General features: G+C 41.1%; 1 protein-coding gene across 3 annotated transcripts in view; it reads left to right on the plus strand.

The window, feature by feature from the left end:
* The window catches only part of PCDH11X (protocadherin 11 X-linked), a 1,108,633-nt gene that overhangs the window by 915,159 nt on the left and 170,709 nt on the right, over positions 1-22,765 (plus strand). For 2 of the 3 annotated variants that reach the window (XM_029067267.2, XM_029067265.2), the window contains exon 7: positions 15,688-15,711. The exons of the other annotated variant lie outside the window; for it this stretch is intronic. In XM_029067267.2, coding sequence (XP_028923100.1) covers positions 15,688-15,711 — 24 coding nt within the window. The remainder of the gene's footprint in view (positions 1-15,687; positions 15,712-22,765) is intronic. 3 annotated transcript variants of the gene reach the window in all.

Below are 22,765 nucleotides of genomic sequence, written 5' to 3' on the forward strand. Positions count from 1 at the left end.
CGACATCATTTTCACTTTCATGAAGGAAGTCAAGGTTCGCTCTGCCTCAGTTTCAGTGGCAGTGTGATTGGAAAAGAACCTGTCTGGTTCAGTGATGATAACAGGAAGTTATTAAGGATGATAATCAAGATGGCCATTTGTCCTGTTTTCAGCTCAGCTCTCTCCTGTTTTTTACTGGTGGCTCAGTGGAAAGAGCACGGGCTTGGGAGTCAGAGATCAAGGGTTCTAATCCCGGCTCCGCCGCTAGTCAGCTGTGTGACCTTGGGAAAGTCACTTAACTCTTCTGTGCCTCAGTTACCTCATCTGTCAAATGGGGATTAAAACTGTGAGCCCTACGTGGGACAAACTGATCACCTTGTATCCCCCAGTGCTTAGAACAGTACTTGGCACATAGTAAGCACTTAACAAATACCACAATTTTTTTTTTGGTAGAGAACTGGATGCTTTTATGTCAATTTATTTTTATTTTTGAAATTTTTTTTTCTTACTTTAAGCACTGACCCTCCCTTTTCCTTAGTTCCTGCTGCCACATACTCTAGATGGAAAGTAGGGACAGCATTATCTATTCATTCAATGGTATTAATTGAGTGCTTACTATGTGCAGAGCACTGTACTAAGTGCTTGGAATGTACAATTCGGCAACAGATAGAGACAATCCCTGCCCATTGATGGGCTTACGGTCTAGTCGGGGGATAGACTGTAGTCTAGTGGATAGGTCACGGGTTTGGGACTCAGAAGGTCGTAAATTCTAATCTTGGCTCCGCCACTTGTCTGCTATGTGACTGGGCAAGTCACGTCACTTCTCTGGGCCTCAGTTCCCTCATCTGTAAAATGGGGATGAAGACTGTGAACCCCTGGTGGGACAGGGACTGCATTCAACCTGATTATCTTGTATCCATCCCAGCCCTTAGAATAGAGCCTAGCACATAGTAAGTGCTTAACAGATACCAGAATTATTATGATTATTAATTATTATCCAGATATGGGCAGGGAATGCAACAGCAACAAGTGGAAGGAGGGAAAGGTTCTGGGGTCTCCCCAGAGAAATGCACCAGAATTGGCACAAGGCAGACATACTGTTGATAGGGTGGCCAAGGGGAAAAAAAATCCAGGCTCTGCCATAAAGATAAGGCAATACTCAAATCAATAATTTTTATTTTCTTTATAATGAATTAAAAAAAAAAAAAAACCATTGCTGCTTTGGAACATAAAATTGACTTCCATTTATTTTACTGAAGTCCATAATATATCAGAAATAAAAAATGTCCCTTGGAATGATTAGTCACTGTCTTTTCGAGAATCAGCTCTGCGCGGATCCTTCTGTGGAAATGGACTTATTCTCTCTGTCTCACATAAAGATGGTAGGTCTGACTATTTGCTTGAAAGAATACATCCATGTACAGGGAAGAAATACATAATGGAAAGCAGGAAATTGATTTCCATTAATGAAAGGACAACCTCAAGTGGGATAGAAAAGCCATTTCCTTAGATTATGTCTGTCTGTGGTACACAGGGATTTTAATTATCTATCATTATCCTTATACCAAAGAAGATTTGTAATTGGTTCTTGATAGATGAGTCAAAATAAGTGGACAGAGATGAAGAAGAAAGTTTCCAAGGTTGTTCGGTCTAATAATAACTTCGCTTTACCAGACTTTCTGTTTTGTTTTGTTTTAAATGGGGAATGCAGTTTTATCGTCTTCAGGTAAGTACCTTTGAGGTTGATCCCTAGTGAGTTACTTTATGCAGAACTGCAGAACTGTTTGTTGAAGTCAGGAAAAAGGATTAAAATCGGATAGGCTCATTAAAATAATTGTTGATGTCAAATTTCAAAGGGAGTAGGAGAAAATGGTGATCAGAGTAAGACATTGGACGCAGGAATCTTCTTTCATATTTAGAGTTATGTGTGTGTCGAGGGATATGGTTGGTGAAGGAATAACGCCGACTGTGGTGTTTGTCGAGCCCTTATTATATCTGTTGCCGAATTGTACATTCCAAGCACTTAGTACAGTGCTCTGCACATAGTAAGCGCTCAGTAAATACTATTGAGTGAATCCTGAGAACTGTACTGAGCTCTGGGCTACATACAAGATAATCAGGTCAGAAAAGGTCTCTGTCCTGCAAGAGACTTTCTGTTTAAGGGGACTTTTGCCCACATCTTGCCTCCGGCCTGGAACACCCTCCTTCCTCATACCTGACAGGCAATTACTTTCCCCCCATTTTTAGGCTTAGATCTCCAAAAGGCCTTCCCTGACTATGCCCTCCTTTCCTCTTCTCCCCCTCCCTTCTGTTGCTCCCTTCATTTACCCCCTCTCCCAGCTCCACAGCACTTAAGAGTATCTGTAATTTATTTATTAATATTAATGTCTGTCTCACCTTCTAGTCTCTAAACTCGTTATGGGCAGGAAATGTGTCTATTAATAATAATGATGATAAGTAATAATGATGGTATTAGGTAAGCAGTTACTATGTGCCAAACACTATTCTAAGCTCTGGGGTAAATCAAGATAATCAGATTGTCCCACGTGGGGCTCACAGTCTCATGCCCCATTTTACAGATGAGGTAACTGAGGCACAGAGAGGTTAAGTGACTTGCCCAAAGTCACACAACAGACAAGTGGCAAAACCGGGATTAGAACCCGTGACCTCTGACTCCCAAGCCCATGCTCTTGCCACTAGGCCACGCCGCTTCACTGTACTCTCCCAAGTGTTTTGTACAGTGGTCAGCACATAGTAAACACTCCATAAATGTGATTGATTGAATGAATGAATGAATGAATAAAGGTATTTAATCCCCATTTATACAACGTGAAAACTGAGGCACAGAGACGTTAAATGGCTTACCTAAGGTCACAAAACAGAGATGGAGCCAGGATTATTCAGTCAGTCTATCGTATTTATTGAGCGCTTACTGTGTGCAGAGCACTGGTCACATCCCCAACTAATGGCAGAGCAGGAATTAGAATCCAGGTCCTTCTGACACCCAGCCCTGTGCTCTATCTACGACTACTACGACTACTACTACTACTACTACTACTACTACTACTACTATTTATGGTTTTTGTTAAGCGCTTACTATGTGCCAGGCATTCTACTAAGCCATGGGGTGGATTCAAGCAAATCGGGTGGGACACAGTCCCTGTCCTACACGGGGCTCTCGGTCATAATCCCCCTTTTACAGATGTGGTAACTGAGGCACCGGGAAGTGAAGCAGACATGTGGCATAGCCGATATTTAAACCCATGACCTTCTGACTCTCAAGCCAGTGCTCTATCCCTACGCCATGCTGCTTCCCACTACACCAGGCTGCTTCACGCTGGTCCTTTTGTTGCCGTGCAGCCTTGGCAGTGGTGCCAAGATCCTGGGAAAGAGGTCAAAATTACAGTGATCACCCTGGATGTTACAGCATCCATGTCGCAGAGGTAGAGTTCATTGATATCTGAGTGATTCATTTTCACTCTCTCCCTCATGCTTGAATTTCCTCTATTACCGTATCCATAACCACATTACTATAAGCAGCGTGGCTCAGTGGAGAGAGCCCGGGCTTGGGAGTCAGAGGTCATGGGTTCGAATCCCAGATCTGCCACTTCTCAGCTGTGTGACTGTCGGGAAGTCACATTCTCTGTGCCTCAGTTACCTCATCTGCAAAATGGGGATTAAGACTCTGAGGCCTCACGTGGGACAACCTGATTACCCCGTATCTATCCCAGTGCTTAGAACAGTGCTGTGCACATAGTAAGCCCTTAACAAATACCAACATTATTATTATTATTATTATTATTATTATTATTATTACTATTATATCCAATGACAAGACCCCAAAGACGCTTCCAGCCACAGTAATCTTCAGTGTCATTTCATCAGTAATTGAAATTATTATTCAATTTATCTTCAAATAGCATCCTCAAATGGCTTTCTGTTGAGATAACAGGGCTTCACCTTACAGAGACACAGTCGTGACAGGGATATGCTCAAGGTTGTATTGTTATGGATGGAGGTTGGTCCACAGTGGATGTAGCATCTTCAAGTGGGTGAGTAGCCAACATGCCGTTATCAGCAAAAATAGGTCGTGAGCGAGAAATTTAACAGCCTTGTTTACGATGGAGTGACTGCAAGATGCTACCATCCATTGAGATGGAAAACAAATTCCCGAGTCATTGCTTCTGAGTCCATCCATCAGTAGTTGTGGATAATACACATTAAACTATGGGAGAAATCCTACTCAGCCTCATTTAGGGCCATTGCTAACCAGTAAATAGTGTTGACCTTTTCCCCCTCCCAATCCTAACGTTCTTGACAGATTTTCCAGACTGAAACAAGTGCTGCATAAGCTGCCACACAAAACTGGGCTTAAACCCTGCTTATCTGTGTTAGGAGACTATGAACACAACACCTACAGAACAGTTTTTCTCACCTAATCCAGAGCCACGGCATCTCATCCAACTGTCCTTTGGGTTGTCTAGACAGTGAGGATTATTGGGGTTCAGATCTGAACCAATCTTGAGTTATGAAATCCCTGAAGATGGAATCTGAGTCACAGGGAAAAAGCTGTGAGGGGCCACATGTTTACACTGGGCAGTGTGACCTAATAACAATAATAATAATAATCCTGTTATGTTTCTAAATTTCAATGGTATTTTTAAGTTCTTACTCTGTACCAGGCACTCTACTAAATGATGGAGACGACACAAGGTAATCAAGTTGGAAATAGTCTCTGTACTACATGGGGTTCACAGATCAAGTTGGAGAGAGAACAATTATTGAAATTACAGATGAGGAAACTGAGGCACCGAGAATTTATGTGACTTGCCCCAGGTCACACAGCAGAAAAGTGTCAGAGCTGGGGTTAGAACCCAACTCCTCTGACTCCCAGCCTCGTGCTCTTTCGAATAGGACCTGAAAGCTCATTGTGGGCAGGGAAACTATCAGTTTATTGTTACATAGTGCTCTTCCAAGTGCTCAGTATGGTGTTCTGCACACAGTAGGTGCTCAGTAAATATGATTGAATGATAGACCATGTTGCTACAATGTGGCCTATAGGAAACAACATAAGCTTGGCTCTCAGGAGATATGGGTTCTAATGTTGGCAGAAGCCCTCTTTGTTTGATAGTCACCTCAAAGTGGTAACTGGAACTCTCAACTACAAAATGGAGATAGCACTATCTACCTGCCACTCTCGAAGGAGGAGGAGAATAAGAGAAGCATGAACATGAAAAGCAGCACGGTGAAGTAGACAGAGCACGGCCCTGGATGTCAAAAAGTCATGGGTTCTAATGCCAGGTCTGGGTCTTGCCTTTGGGCAAGTCACTTCACTTCCCTGTGTCTGTTACCTCATCTGTAAAATGGGGAATGAGACTGTGAGCTCCATGTGGAACAAGGACTGTGTCCAACCCTGTGTGTTTGTGTCCACCCTGGTGTCTAAGCAGTTAACATATACCAAAATTATTATTATTAAGAGGAGGAGGAGGAAGAGGAGGGGTAAGAGAAAGAGTTGGTGCAGGTATTTATTGCATACCCACTAGGTGTAATGCTCTGAGCTAAGTGCTGGGTCACAGGCAAGCGATCCATTCCCAGCCCTCAAAGAACTTACATTAATGAGGGGCCTACATTCTAATGTTGGGAGGATAAAATGAGATTGTTGTTATGGAAGTATTCTGCACAAAAAAAAATGCATTATATAGAAAAACAATATATTCTTTTGAGAATTTCATAGAAAAGGTGCTCTGCATTATTGCCATCATTAAATTTAATTGGTCCAACACTCAAAGATAGTGTCATCAGCGTGATGAAGCCGTGGGTCCGTTTCTTTGTGAACGATTTGCCGTGTCTGTAGGAGGGTTGCGTTTCAATAGGGGCACTTCTCAGACCTCATGCACGGATTAACAGAATGGGTATTGAATAATGTCAAATGTCTGACGACAGTCATACTTCAAACAAGCATTGTGGGTAGTTTAGAAATATATCCGCTCTGTAGTTACAAAACAACAAAAAAACAAGAGTTTCATAATATTTTCGAGGCCAATCCAGAATGTGATGGATCTGGAGACCCAGTGGACTTCAACTTTTGAATTTGTCGGTCTCTTCACCTATTGTCTCAGGGCCCCTTGAGAGCTTTCAGGTGATCTTAATGGCTTGAAGACTGGACCTCATGTACTTTCAGGAGCTAGATGAATTGAGCCTTGGTGTTGTGAACCTTCAATGGAAAGTGGGACATTCACTCTGTATTCTTAGGGGCTTTTGCATCACACCTTCTTTTTTTTCCATGGTGCGTTCATAGGGGCCTTTATGTTTCCCTTTGCTTTGAGTTTTGCTTTTGAATTCAGGACATCCATTAAGCTCAAGTACAGTTACATTTCAAAATACTTTTGAAAGAGTGAGTTAAAATACCTCAAAGCCACGGACAGTCTGACAGATTATCCGATGCGGGAAGATTCTAAATTAGCCTCTTTTTGAGCAGTTATCACAATTCTGATATTTGAGTTGTGAAACCAAAGAAACTAAAATTAAAAAAGGATGAAGTATATTCAACAAGGGAAGTGACGAAGCTGTTTCACACTTGCTGTTTTTAGTTAGGTCCCGGCCAGAACACTTCAAAAAGTTTCTTTGTTGTGTTTTTTTTTGGTTTTTTTTTTTTTTGTTTTTTTTTAATTGCCTACCACATAAAAGTAGTAATGGTGCTTTAATTCAACACTGAAAGCAACATGATAAACAGCAGCCCTATTCTCAGAAAACAAGTAATTCTATTTATGAATTTAAGGACTTTTAGAAGGATGTTCTCAGTTACCAAAATTTAGATAGATTGCTCCAACAACTTAACCATTTGTAGTAAGACAGTAGGATTTAATGAAATAGTGTCATCCTAATTAAGTTGAAAGATCAACTTTTTTGAAAATTATTACGATACTTTCTTGTTGGTGACATTTAAACAATTCCATGGCAATTCAGTGGTGGTGCTTTTTTTTTTTTTTTTTTTTAACTGTAGCTTGGCCTCTTGCACACTAGCTTTCAACTAGTTCAGGGATTTTAGAGATGAGTTTTCTAAAATCAACTTTATTACTGGAGATGGTCATTGTGGTTACACCTCCTTCAAGGACTGTGAATTTACAACTTTGTTTTTTGCAAAGAAAGCTTTACTCAGGAGAACAGCCTATTCCGGCACTATCTATACAGTTGGAGGAAGTGAGAAATTGAATATGGTTAGTGAATACGGGTAATCTGGAAAACTCCGGCCAAAAAGACTATGTTTCCCGCAAATGATTTGTTTTAGTGTTTGGGCCAGAGTCATCTGATTCTTTCTCCTCTTCCCTTAAGTCCAGCCTTTTTTATCAAGGAAATTTTATGGGTCCCGGTGGACACCACTCAGAGGATTTAATCGCCTATAGCTGCTTCTAAATTGACACCCGGTGGAACTATAAATTTAACCCATTTATGATATATGGAGAAAGACCCACAACCACAATGTAATCAATTGAATGACCTGTAGTTAAGAAACCCTTGAGATTACCTGGCCACTCCACGATAAAGTTTTTTGGAGCAGAAAGTCGTGACTCTACATTTATTACAATTCTTTCCCTTCTACCACTTGTGGAGAAAACAAAAATGGTTGCTTTATCCATTGGAAATCTTTAAGAAAAGATCTTTCTGAATGATTTAGGACAACTCTGTGAGGAGAAAAAGACAGGCTCTACTGTGGAATTCATTTGAAATTTGAAATGATTGTCCTTAAAAATAGAACATTCATTATAACTGTGCTGTGGGCAAGGAATGTATCTACCAACTCTTTAATATTCTGCTCTTTCAAGATCATGTCTACCAACTCTGTTATTCTGTACTCTCCAAATCACTTAGTACAGTGCTCTGCATGCAGTAAGTACTCAATAAATATTATGGATTGATTTACAACTTTTCTTTCGTTAAGCTAATGGTGTTTAGTGAGTAATTACAGCATGCACAACACTGTAAAAGGACTTGAGAGAGTTCCAAAGAGTTAAAAGTAATAGTAAGACTAATAATAATAATATTTATGATAGTTGTTGAGCACTTATATGTGCCATGCACTGTTCTGAACGCTGGAGTAGAAACAACATAATCGGGTTGGACACAGTTCTTGTCCCACATAGGGTTCACAGTCTTAATCACCTTTTTATAGATGAGGGAACTGAGGCACTGTGACGTGACTTGCCCAAGTTTACACAGCAGACAAGTGGTTGAGCCGGGACTAGTACTTTCTGACTGCCAGGCCAATGCTCTATCCATTATGCCATGTTGCCTCTCATCAGTAAAGATACCTGCCTTTCAGGACCTAATACTCTACAGGGGGAGAAAGAGAAAAAAAAAATAAATAACTTGGAAATAGGAGGAAGAAGTTAAATGTGATTTGCCTATATGAGTTAACACTTAAAACAGAGGGCAAGGAAGTTGTGAACTAAGCACTATAAGGAGGGAGGGAAAGAGATCTCATGGAAAACCTTGAAACCAATTACCAGGAGTTTCTGCTGGATGTGGAGAGAAATGGAATTGTGGAATTGAAGACTTTAAAGCATGAAGAGGCAAACAGAAATCATTTTAGAAAAATGTGGTCCAGACAATAGAGAGTGAAGTGTGGAGTGGAGAGACTGGAGGTAGGGAGACCAGTGAGGGAAGTATTTGCACTCAAACTGAACTTTGATCATTCAATTAATCAGTGGTATTTACTGAGGGCTTGCTATGTGCAGGACACTGTACTAATCGCTTGGGGGAGTCCATTAGCAGACACAGTCCCTGCCCTAAACAAGCTTGCAGTCTAGATGCAGTCTAACTGATACAATTAGAATTTGAAATCTCATTTGAACCTCACTATTTTCAAGCTTCAAATCTATCCAGTATACCAATGAAAATAATATGAGCACTTGTTAGTTTTGAAATCCAGATATCAGGTGGACCTTTTCCACTTCAAGTTCATCCTTGCCTTCTTTAACTCTGTCTTTTCCTCTGCCTGGCAATTTTATTTCTCCAACTTATTGACTCCAATGTCCATTGCCCTTGCCAGTTATTTTAGGTGTTTAACTCCATCCTCAAAACCCCCGTCTCCACCTCCCTCATCTCTTTCCCCTGATGACCTGGCCATTGGATTTTCATCCTTTATTCACCCCTCCCTCAGCCCCACAGCAACTATGTATTTATCCATAAGTGATTTATTTATACTAATGTTCATCTCCCCTTTCAGCCTGTAAGCACACTGTGGGGAGGGAGCATGTCGGCCAACTCTGTTATATTGTACTCTCCAAATCACTTAGTTCAGCGCTCGGCACACAGTAAACACTCAATAAATGTAATTGATTAATTGTTTGATGATTGAAGGTGCAATAGGGAGAAAAGCATCATTATTTAGTGGATTGAGCATGGGTCTAGGAATCAAGAGGACTTGGGTTCTAATCCTAGCTTTGCCGCTTGTCTGCTGTGTGGCCTTGGTCAAGTCTCTTCACTTCTCTGTGCCTCACTTGTCTCACCTGTAAAATGGAGATTAACACTGTGAGCCACATGTGGGACAAGGACTGTGTCCAACCTGATAACTTTCACAATGCCACATGTTCCACAGTGCCTGCCATATACTAAGCACTTAACAAATACCACTAAAAAAAAAAAAAAAAAAAAAATAGGGTGACTTTGCCAATACATCTCTCTGGGTTCTGAGCTCTCATTCCACTATTCTCTTCCCTACCTAATCTAATTAATGCAGTTCTCCTCATCTCCAGAGGCTTTCTGAAATCTCACATCTTCCAGCAGACTTTCCCCCCATTAACATGTCCCCTCCCTCAGTTATACCCTCCTTCCTACCACCTCAGCATTTTCACCACCTCTGCACTTTGAACACTTTACCCTGCTATCTGTAAATGAGTGATTTTTTTTTTCTTTGTAGATTGTAAACTTTTCTATTTTAATGATAATAATAATAATAATTTTGGTATTTGTAAAGTTCTTACTATTTGCTGAGCACTGTTCTAAGTGCTGGGTAGATACAAGGTAATTAGGTTGCCCATGTGGGGCTCACAGTCTTAATCCTCATTTTACAGGAGAGGTAACTGAGGCACAGAGTAGTTAAGTGACTTGCCCAAATTCCCAAAGCTTATAAATGGCAGAGCAGGGATTAGAACCCATGACCTCTGACTCCCAAGCCGGGCTCTTTCCACTGAGCCACACTGCTTCTATTTTATTTTGCATTCTACCTACAGTAGCCTCTCAATAAATGAATTTGATAGATAGACAATTTCTCTTCCTGCCACTCAGAAAAGAACAATCACTGCCTCTCTCACTTTTTTTTTTTTTTTTCCCCAAACACACGGTCTTCCTCTTCATCTCATCCCAGTGCTGTCCTCACTGAAATAGCATCAAAATCCTCATTGTCCAAGTCAAGTGTCTCCTTGTCTTCTTGTGCACAGAACAATGCCCACAGCTTAGAACAGTGCCCAGCACTTAGAAAATGCTTGGTAACTAGTAAGTTGCTCAACAAATACCATAATTATTATAATTATCAGCTCCAATTCCATATTGAATTTCTCTCTGAGTCACTTGCATCTATTCAACACTTAGCTCAGTGTTTTAACATATAGTAAATGCTTAATAAATCCATCTTTTATTGACCATGTGGAACCAGGGATATCTCCATTTATAGCTAGCCCCACCCATAGCCAGTTAGCATTTATGTATTCATCCATCTAATTTTGACTTGATGATAAGTTCCCAGTGGATAAGTCTGCTCTTCTGTCTTTTCTGTAAGACCATGTATAGTTTCATGGATCCATGGAATGTTCAAATAAATGCTGATGACTCCACGTGAAACAATTTGATTTCTTTAAAAATCTAGTTAGGGCTGAATTACAAGCCTGCAAAGAACATAGCCAGATTGGTAGTGTATTGAATTACTCAAGTAAATATTGTTGACTCCACATGAAATAATTTGATTATTCAAAAACCCATTGGGACTGGATTACAAATGTTCACTGAATGTACACAAATTGGTAGTGTATTGGATTAGTTGAATTTAGCTATTAATCTGACCATTCGTTATCATGTAGACATGGCTTTACTGGAACACAGAAATAGCTCTAGTCCTATAAATATTTCCTAGATTTTTTTTTTTTTTTTTTTGCTTCCATGTCTGTAAGCCGAATGACCAAGAAAGCAGGAGAGCATCTGAAGAACTGATGAATTCAACAACCCTGGAAAATTCAGGAAAAAAAAAAAAAAGATCTCAAGTTTGTTACTGTGTGATGGTTAGTTTTATTTCAAGGGTATAAAATAGTCATTTTTATCCCTTTCAAATAGGAACATTTGACTACTGAAGTGTTTTTTATTTTTATTTTTTTGACGTACTTCTTCAAGCCTTTAGAAATAGCTCAAGTCCTAGAAAATATGTTTTTTTTGTTTGTTTGTTTTTCCCCTATTTTCTTTCCAGTTAACAGATTAGAAAAGATTTAGTTCACCAGGTTCAAGCTAGATTGGAGTTGCAATCCCAAAGAGCAAAAGCCTGTTTTTTTTTTATATGTGCCATCCCAGGGAGGTCTAAAACTTTAACACCATATTTTTTTTTTGAAATTTCAAAATTAGAATATACATGGTACTAGAACTATTCTTTGTTCATTCAATCTCTTTCCAAAATAGAACCCCTCTTGAATTTTTCAGTCATGAAAGAGAATGAGTATTTCTGTAAATTTTATTTTGGGTATCTCCAAGGAATCAGAGAAAGCAAGATTGTTCATTTCTGTCAGGGAAAGCATGACATAAGTGAAAGACCCAAGCAAAAAAGTTAAGAATGTTGCTATGTTTACCCAGGCAGATTACTAAAATGAAAACCAAAAATCTTAGGCCAAAGGCAAAAATCTAGAGAAACAGCATGGCTTAGTGGATAGAGTCCAAGTCTGAGAGCCAGCAGGACCTGGATTCTAATTTCAGCTCCACCACTTGTCTGCTGTGTGACCTTGGGCAAGCCACATAACTTCTCTGTGCCTCAGTTACTTCTTATGTAAAATGGAGATGAAGACTGTGACCCACATGTAATAATCATGCCATTTGTTAAGCGCTTACTATGAGCAAAGCACTGTTCTAAAGTGCTGGGGGGGATACAAGGTAATCAGCATGTCCCAAGTAGGGTTCACAGACTTCATCCCCATTTTCTAGATGAGGGAACTGAGGCAGAGAGAAGTGAAGTGACTTGCCCAAAGTCACAGAGCTGATAAGTGGCAGAAGCAGAATTAGAACCCATGACCTCTGACTCCCAAGCCCAGGCTCTTTCCACTAAGCCATGCTGCTTCTCTATATGGGACGGGGTCTGTGTCCAAACCCTCATATCTTTCATCTCCCTCAGTATTCAGTACAGTGTCTGGCACACGGTAAGCTCTTAACAAATGCCACAGTGATATAGGTCTTTCCAAATCCTCTTCTCCACAAAAAACATTTTCATTGCAGGCAGCAATGCCATTGCTGTCTCTCAAGCTGGTGACTGTGACACTGGGTCCTTGCTCTTTTTCATCATTTATATGCCTCCATAGTTCCCCCTGTAAAATCTAACTTGCAATTTATTTGTATTTCTGTCCATCCTGGTAGACTCTAAGGTCTTGAAGTCTGGGATCATGTTTACTAGTTATTTTCTGCTCTCCCAAGCAGTTAGCACAGTGTCCTGCAGGGAGTTGACAAAAACATCTGTGGCAGAGATGAAGGACCATCTTGGGCAGGATCACAGGGATCTCATTAATTCTGTTGTACAATCAACACTGCTGAACAGAAACAAGGTCAGGTGTATAATTTGGGCTGCAGTTTTATTGGGCTCAATCGCAAGACCCTCTGCCTGGGGCTGGAAGTCTGGTCAAGTTGGGTAAAGTCCTGTGGACCTTCCAGGTGAAAATATCCATTCAGAAAAAATACATGAATCACATGCAGCCTTTTTGGGAATTAGCAACAGTAGCTTATCCAAACACAAGCACACACACACTCTTGTTCTTGCTTACTCTCTCTCCTCTCTTTCTCCCTTTCTCTCTCCATCCTTTTACCTCCTGTCTTCCTCCACATTTCCACTCCAGCTGAAATGGAACATTGGCAAAGTCTGGGATCTTTCTACCAGGTCCTGAAAGTAGAATTTCTTCTCCTCATTTCCTCAAACGTAGCACCCAGGAGACACATATTAGTGTTGGAGGCTGGGGGAGGCTCAGATCAGATCAATCAATCCATCAGTGGGATTTATTGAGTGCTTACTCTGTGGAGAACATTGTACAAAACGTTGAGAGAGTGAAGGGTAATAGTAAACATGACACCCGCCTATAAGAAGCTTATAGTCTAGAGGAGGAGACAGATGATGAAAAAACTTGCAAATAGGGTAAATGGGAGAAAATAAGATATATATTTAAGTACAGAGGGAGTGAGGGTGGAGTGAATATCAAGTTTTCAATGGGAAATATTCCACCACACCCCTCCCTGTACTAGCCAGGCAGTAGGACACAGTAAATAACTTTTTTTAAAAAAACTGTTCAAAAAATAGGCCACTGCAGCCTGGTCAGTGACATTCGTTCTCGTTACGTAGTTCCTGTTTCTCTTGCCTCGCTACAAAAATACCTTTTCGTGGAGACTTCCAAATGGTGCCTGCTCCATTTATAGCTCAGAATTTTGTAATTACCTTAGTAATCTAACCTCGGTCCAATTTTTTTCATTTGAATGTATACAGTAGTTTGTACTGTGTACGGTAACTGGCAACAGTTTTGAGTATCAACAGTTCATGATTTTACATGACTGTTTTTCAAAGTAAAGTGACAATTTTACTCTAATAGTTTTATCCTGAGGACAGTAGAAGAGGGTAATTAGTGACAGAAAAAAGTAGTGGAATTTATGTGATAGTTAGTGAAGTGTTGAAAGCCTGAATCTTCAAGTTGATTCTGGCACAATTTAATGGGAGCCGATAGTACGGGTGAGTCTCATTACACAGCTCATGGAACGATGCTCTGCCTTTGAGGCTCGCCGTCTCCCTTTCACTTCCATCAATTTGGGAGTTGTCAGGAAGGCAGAGATACGGATGAGGCCTAAGCCAGCCAACCAGCTATTCCGATGTTACCAGCTTCACTAGTTGAATGAGAAATTGGGAATTGGTCAGCCTGGCCTGCGGGAAGCAGTGACAACTGTTTCCTCATTTGAGTTAAACTGAGTTAGTTCCACATGATAATGATAATAATAATGATATTTTTAAGCAACTACTATATGCCGTTCAATGGGACATGCGTACTATGGGGTCCTTCCGGCTCCCAGGCCCGTGCATCCAAATCTCAACTTGAAGCTGAGAAGCAGGAACAGATGGACCCAGCGAGGGAACTGAAACTGGTGTCCAGCAAATGCTCATCCAAATCTAGAAATGGCTGATGTACATTCCTGACCCATTATTTCCTATTTGACTTCAATAGTAGTCATAATAGCAACGCCAGTATTTACTGAGGGTCCATGCGGTGAAGAACTTGTACTAGGCATTTGAAAAGTACTGAATAAAGAATTGGCCTGCTTCCAGTCCTCATGGATCTTATACTTCAATCGAATTAGAAAGGAATTAAAGTCCTCTAGACAGGCAAACATAGAGTCTTTTAGACTGTAAGCTCGATGTGGGCAGAGAACATACCTACCAACTCATATTGTACTCTCCATGTGTCTTGCACATTACTCTGCACACAGTTAGCACTCATTAAGTACAATGGATTGACTGAAAAATATTACAGGAATAGTCTAATTAACCGGGAGTTCAATTGAGCATATATAAAAGTAATAAGGATGGACACAATGAGTTGATCAATGCTCAAGCTATGAGTTCTATGAGAGAAAGACCCAGATTCTGCTATTTGATTTGTACTGATTGACACTGACTGGTTATCCCTGGCTTGACTAGAATCCTGGAGAAAATAGTGAAAATGATAATTATGATGATAATAACTGTGGGATTTGTTAAGTGCTGATATTTCTCAAGCATGTACTTAGTGCTAGTGTAGATAAAGAGTAATCAGGTCAGATACATTCCCTGTCCCATAAGGGGCTGGCAGAAGAAGTAAGAGGGAGAGTGGGTATTCAATCCCCAAGCTGATGCAGAGGGAATTTCAGTGACTTGCCCCAAGTCACAGAGCAGGAAAGTAATGGATCTGGATATAACATAATATTAATATAATAATAATAATAATAGTAATAATAATAATATTAGAACCCAAATCTGTGTTTACTGTGCTACAGGTAAAGTCCTGTAGCAGCCAAAGCCATGATAGAAACTGGTCATTCTTTACCTCATGTTCTCCTTTGGGAGACAGTGCAAGTTATGAACACACCTCACTCCATGTTTTAGGAGTGTGTTTTTGAAGTCGGAAATATTCACATTAGAAAGATATGTCTCATATGAATTCTTCTTCCTGCTTCTGCACTCGCCACAGTGAAAGCGAGAAAAGGGTATTGTTACTTCATCAAAGAAGAAAGAACCAGCTGCTTGAGGGGGAAAAAAAAAAAAAAAAACCAGTTATTTTCATTGTTGGGCAATTTTCACAATTCATCTTTTAGTATGAATAGTCACTAAATTTGCCAAATACATTAAAGAGAATAGCCAAACTGTAATTTACATTGTATGGATTTTGATGTCATATTTTCTAAATTAGGTAATTGTTATTTATTGAGTTTAATTTCATTAAAATATTTTCATAGCTTGCATTAATGGATTAAGAAAAGGTATGGTATCTCCCCACTCAAACCATAACCATAGTGCATGTCATATTTAAAAATGCCTTGGTGTGATTTCTGGCTATTTTAATCCTTTAATTTCTGCCTTTCTCAATAATGTGCTGAAACATATATTTCAACTGCTTGTTTCAAATTCTTCTGAAATCAATTTCAACCAAACGGACATCGTGGCAATTACATTATTCCAGTTTTATATAATGTTTGCTGCTTTGACCCTCTCCTGAAATCAATGCAAATATTCTTTTGTTTAGCCAAATTAATTAAACTCAGTGTTTGCAAAATGCCAGCAGTCATTCAGTTGACTCATAGTAGCTGCCTTAACTTTAGTGTTTAGCACAATTCCCACCATATGAATGTAGAATCCCTAGCAAATTCACCTGTACATCCATTTGCTATCGTGTACCCCAGTTTGAATTGTTAGCAAAATCTATCATAGAGATTTACATTCAGCAAAGCAGATCTGGATTCAAAATGTTGAACAAAAAAGTTTTTAAAACCATAATGCACTTCTGCTACCCAAAATGATAGTTCCCTGATTATGCCCATCAATTGATTAAAGGCAGATTAATAAAGCAATATATTTTAATGAGACTGCATTTTAAGCAATCGTTAAACATTTTATGGAATTTTTTATAGGAAAAAGATAAGAATGTTTTCATCATGTTCTGAATGTATATATTAATTTCTTAATTTTATGCTCAAGAATCTGTCATCGTTATACAGCCTTCCTTCACACAATTTTACCATTCATCTTCATTTCCTTTATTTTTATCTGCATTCTGCATACTGTAAACCACAGATTTTCATCTGACCAATAATTAATAAGTGCTCAAAATGGAGGGGGGGTGGGAGAAGTTGCCTCATTTGAGTACTTTGAAAGGTTCATTAAGTTTTTCAGGACAGCCAGGTGCAGCTACTACCCTAGTAATAATAATAAAAACAATAATAATAACAATAATAGTATTTGTTAAGTGCTTACCATTTGCCAAGCACTGGACTAAGCGCCGAAGTAGTTTGAAGATAATTACTGAGCACTGGAGTAGTTTTAAGATAATCAGGGAAGACACAGATCCTGTTCCACAAAGGGCTCCTAGTCTAAAAAGGAAAGAGAAGAGGTGTGGAATCCCCATTTTACAGATGAGAAAACTGAGGCACAGAAAAGGTAATCGATTTGTCTCCGGCCACACAGCGGGCAAGTGGCCGAGGTGGATTAGAACCTAATAACGCTAATAATGTGTGTTATTTGTTAAGCACTTACTCTGTGTCAGTCACTGTAGTAAGTGCTGGATTGGATATCTAGGTTCTTTGAGTCCCAGGCCCATTCCTCTTTTCACTAAGCCATGCCAGAAAAGTACTTTTCCTGGTCCAGGATGGACCCTAACAACATCCAAGGAAATAGTTCTCCTCCCTCTCCTCCACACAACCTATTCCCCTTCCAAACTGGGAAAATAGAAGCTATTATGTCACAGGGCAGTGAAGGTGGAGGAAGGGAATGGTTGATTATGAAGCCCAGTCAATCGCTGTTCCGACCCACATTGCTACTCTGAGCCGAGTTAGCTCTCTGAAGCTTGCCAGGATGGGGTGAGGAAGTGAAGGTAGGTGTCGGTCTGGAGTAGGGGATTGTTGAAGAATGGATCTGATGCTCTTTAGGTGCCCCATAGCATACCTAGCGGGCAGCACTATCATTCATCTCTTGCCCATGACCCTTCTTTTAACACGAAGCCCACATGGAACACTACCGTAACCCTAATATAGCCCCAACCCAACTTTTAGTCTTACCCTTCCCTCACCCAGAATCCCGATCTAATGTGTTTTTTGACACCTGAGGCCGTCATCGGGGTGTATTCAATTTTTCAGGACACCAAACAGTCTGAATTTGTCGATAATCAAACTGGGCATTCAGTTACGGACACTTTAACCACTCCCATCTTGTGGAAATTGGGAAGGTGATTTGGCAGTATTTCTTTTGCAGGAATTTCTCATTGCTTGTGCCGTTGTTCCATGGCCCACGTACTGTACTGAAATGTGTCAGTTAATTTCGCCCCACTCACCGATGTTTGAGGTTTGGAGACACCAGGATGCCAGCTGGCTGCCAACGGCAATCATTTTCCTGATGTCAAGATGAACTCTACATGTCCATACGATGAGTTTCAGCACATCTTTCAAGTGCTTTCTTTCCCAAATGCTTTCATTAAGGAGTTCCTTGGGTATTCCACGAATATCTATTCTCATATACTCTGGCCAGTGAAGCTACTTTGCTTGATCAGCTGTCCAATCCCTAGACCTTGGCTAGCTATCGGGTTCTGGTTTGAAGTTTAGGATGCTTAGTCAGCCAATCGCACTGCTCGTGGCTCACTGGAAAGAGCACGGGCTTTGGAGTCAGAGGTCATGGGTTCAAACCCCGGCTCTGCCACTTGCCAGCTGTGTGACTTTGGGCAAGTCACTTAACTTCTCGGTGCCTCAGTTCCCTCATCTGTAAAATGGGGATTAAGACTGTGAGCCCCACGTGGGACAACCTGATTCCCCTGTGTCTACCCCAGCGCTTAGAACAGTGCTTGGCACATAGTAAGTGCTTAACAAATACCAACTGCTCATCCAGGCCTCGCCACTTAGTTAAGAAAAGTGTGTGATTTCTAAAGGGTTCTTTGTACGCATTTTATACTAATATACTAATCGACAAGGAGATAACTGATGTCTTTTGAGGGAGTATCACATTCATTGCCTATAACTAATGAAAAGGTACATGAATTTTTCAAAATATCCATTTTAGAGAGGAGCCTCGGTCAGATCACCCTCACTCAGTTTACCAATATAAAGTATCGAGTCATCTATATTAGCATGCAATTAATTATTCTTATGGGTTTAGATGTGGGACAGGGACTGTTTCCAATCTAATTTGCTTGGATTCCCCAGTGCTTAGTACAGTGCCTGGCACAAAGTAAGTGCTTTTCAATACCATGATCATTATTATTGTACACCATAGATGAAAATACCTCATATGACATAAAGCAGCGTGGCCTGGTGGAGGAAGCATAGGACTGGGAATCAGAGGACCTGAGTTTCTAATCCCAGCTCTGCCACGCACCTGCTGTGTGACCTTGGGCAAGTCATGTAATAAGCACTTACCGAGTACCACTAAGAAAATGAAAAGATAAACAGCATTGCTATCAAATGTGGGAAAAAATCAGTTTGTGCTCATTGCTGAAAGAATGGACAGGTACAGGCATTTTATGTCATTAAAGCACTGATAGTATCATGAATAGCTAGTGATCACGTAAGTCAGTTGATCAATGCTATTTATTGAGCATTTACAGGGTTCAGAGCAATACAGCTTTGGCATTGTCCAAATTGATTAGCTTGTATCGACCGCACTGCTTAGTGCAGTGCCTGGCACATAATAAGCGCTTCACAAAGAGCCATTACATAATGCTCAGAGTTTGGGAGAGTATAGCAGAATTAGGTACAATCCCTGTCTTTGAGGATTTTACAGTCAAGGTGGGTAGACTGATATTAAATCAATTATAGGTATGGGAAGCAACATATACAGTGTAACTAACACAGTAATGTTAACGCATTAATGTTAATACAATGGTATCATTGCCAATCTGGTGAATTCTTTCTCCCTGTCTCTGACAGAAGAGTCTATTGTGCAATGGTGATGATGGTGCTTCTTAAGCACTTACTATGTGCCAAGCACTATTCTAAGCACTGGGGTAGATACAAGGTAATCAGGTTGTCCCACGTGGGGCTCACAGTCTCCATCCCCATTTTGCAGATGAGGTAATCGGGGCCCAGAGAAGTTAAGTGACTTGCCCAGAGTCACACAGCTGACAAGTGGAGGAGCAGGGATTAGAACCCTTGACCGCTTGACTCCCTAGCCCGTACTCTTTCCACTAAGCCACCCTGCTTCTCTAAAAGGTATTTGTTAAGCGCTTACTATGTACCCAGCACTGTTCTAAGCACTGGGGTAAATACAAGATTATCAGATTGTCCCACTTGGGGCTCACAGTCTCAATCCCCATTTTACAGATGAGGTAATGGAGATGCAGAGAAGTTAAGTGACTTGCCCAGTGTCACACAGCTGACAAGTGGCGGAGCAGGGATTAGAACCCACAACCTCTGACCCCCAAGCCCGGGCTATCTCCACTAAGCCACGCTGCTTCTCAATTCACTGAGAAACCATTCCACCTGAACCCCCCTGTTCTTGGCTCGCTCTATTTTTTCTTACACCTAACATTTAACTGATCTACATGACAGTACGGGCTGATGTATTAGTGAGCTGCTCGCTGGCAGACTATGGCTGCATGACTCGAACAAGCAACCAGATTTGCATGGCAGTTTAGGACTCACAATTTCTGTTCCAGTGCACATTTCTACTGCTAATTAGCTAGGTAACATCCTCCCATGCTATGAGAGCAAACATCAGTACACTGCCTCATTCTCTCGTAACCTACTTTATTTAGCTTGCTCTGCAAATACAATAATCCAAAGCATCCTTCTTTAGCTCATCCTCTGCCATTGTTATATCAGCTGTTTAGAAAAGTGGGCTCAATAGATAACAGCAAATTGGATCGTCTGATCGAGCGGGCGATAGTATTTATTGAGCACTTACCGTGTGCAGAGCATAGTACCGAGCGCTCGGAAGTGAATACCTTGGACTTTTCCCTGCATTTAACACATAGTAAATGTTGAATAAATGCCATAATTGTTTATATCGCTAAATTAGAAGAGGTAGGAAAGATTTCTGCTCTTTAAGACCATACTTCTTCAAAGTAACATTGCCAAAATATAGAAACCTAAATTTATAAATGAAAAATCTGGGACATGCCGTCCCCTAAAATTGGCTGAGCAAGGGGTATTATAAATCTTCCCTATATAATCTCTATTCTCCCTTATGCTGTTTTTTCCACTTTATTGAGTCACCTACACACTTGAGACTATGTCCCTTAAGCACATTCCCAGCCCCACTCCACTTAGGAACGCATCCTTACTCCGTCACTTCCACATCTGTAACTTATTTTAATGTTTGTTTCTCCCACTAGACTCCCTTGTTGGAAGGGATCATGTCTGCTTTCTCTAATATAGTCTTCTAATGCTTTATACAGTCTCTGTAATAATAATGATGGTATTTGTTAAGTGCTTACTATGTGCCAAGCACTGTTCTCAGCGCCGGGGTGGACACGAGCTAAAAGGCTTGTCCCACGCGGGGCTTTCTATCTTAATCCCCATTTTAGAGATGCGATAACTGAGGCCCAAAGAAATGAAGTGACTTGCCCAAGGCCACACAGCAGACAAGTGGGGGATCTGGGGTTAGAACACACATCCTGGACATCCTAGCCCGGGCTCTTTCCACTAAGCCACGCTAAGCACTCATAAGTACTATTGATTGATGTGATATTTCCATTACAAAGATCTGAAAGCAGAAACAGAAATAGCAGAATGACAAACATAGGATCATCTCCCACTATCATCTGAACCCGGAAAGAAATACTGCTATGAATCGGTCAAAGTTTATTGGATAAATAGCATATAAAATGCAATATGCAAACCTGCACTTCTGATCGACAGCTAACAATCCTGGCTTCTCAGGCCCTGACCTTCAATCCCACTGCTGCTCTGGGTGGCTTCAGAATGGTTAGCAGGCCACAGGCGGGTTATGGCAGGGACAACACAGCAGTCGCCGGGCCTCGGAGTATTAACGATTAATGATTGTTAAATCGTGGCATCTGTTAAGCGCTTACTTTGTGCCAGACACTGATTTAAGCACTGGGGTGGATACAAGTCAATTGGGTTGGACCCAGTCCCTGTCCTACGGTCTAAATCCCCATTTTACAGATGAGGGAACTGAGGCCCAGAGAATTGAAGTGACTTGTCCGAGGTCATACAGAAGAGAAGTCAGGGCTGGGATTAGAACCCAAGTCCTTCTGTCTCCCAGGCCTGTGGCCACGCTGCTTCCAATCAGTTAATCAGGAAGTACTTTTAAGAACAGAATCTCCAGCTCGCTATTCCACCCTTTATTTGCCCCTGAAAGACTCCCTGACACTGGATCTCCAACTCTCAATGTCAGCAGCTGTTGTCAGAGATCAATCAATCCATCAGTAGTATTTCTTGAGTGGAAATCCCTGTACTCAGTGCTTGGGAGAGTGTAAGATAACAGAGTTGGTCGACACATTCCCTGCCCAAAATGAGCCTTCGGTCTAGAAGAGGTGTGTTTGCTAGCTGGTGGCGACTTATATTTCAAGGAGCTGAAGAACCTGCAGACACAGAACCCCTCCAAGGATGCAAACTCAAAGTCTTTCACACAGAATCACCTGGTAAAGTGCTCTAATAACGATAATAATAATAATAATAACAATGGCATTTGTTAAGCTCTTACTATGTGCAAAGCACTGTTCTAAGCACTGGGGGAATACAAGGTGATCAGGTTGTCCCACGTGGGGCTCACAGTTTTAATCCCCATTTTCCAGATGAGGTAACTGAGGCACAGAGAAGTCAAGTGACTTGCCCAGAGTCACACAGCTGACAAGCGGCGGAGCCGGGATTAGAACCCATGACCTCTGACTCCCAAGCCCGGGCTCTTTTCACTGAGTCACGCTGTTGCTCTAGACACAGAGGGAGCTCAAAGAATACCATTATTTATCGTAAGGAATTCACTGTCATCAGCTCTCGCTCTTGTTCAGCCAGTAGAGCTGGAAGGAGGCTTTTCTAATGGCTTGTTAATAATAATAATGTTGGTATTTGTTAAGCGCTTACTATGTGCAGAACACCGTTCTAAGCGCTGGGGTAGATACAGGGCATTCAGGTTGTCCCACGTGAGGCTCACAGTTAATCCCCATTTTACAGATGAGGTAACTGAGGCACAGAGAAGTTAAGTGACTCGCCCACAGTCACACAGCTGACAAGTGGCAGAGCCGGGAGTCGAACCCATGACCTCTGACTCCGAAGCCCGGGCTCTTTCCGGTGAGCCACGCTGCTTCCGAACCGAGCAACCGACATCATCATCAGTAGTGTTTATTGAGTTCTTACCGTGTGCCGAGCACTC

Source organism: Ornithorhynchus anatinus, chromosome 6, assembly GCF_004115215.2.
Source record: "Ornithorhynchus anatinus isolate Pmale09 chromosome 6, mOrnAna1.pri.v4, whole genome shotgun sequence".
NCBI lineage: Eukaryota > Metazoa > Chordata > Mammalia > Monotremata > Ornithorhynchidae > Ornithorhynchus > Ornithorhynchus anatinus.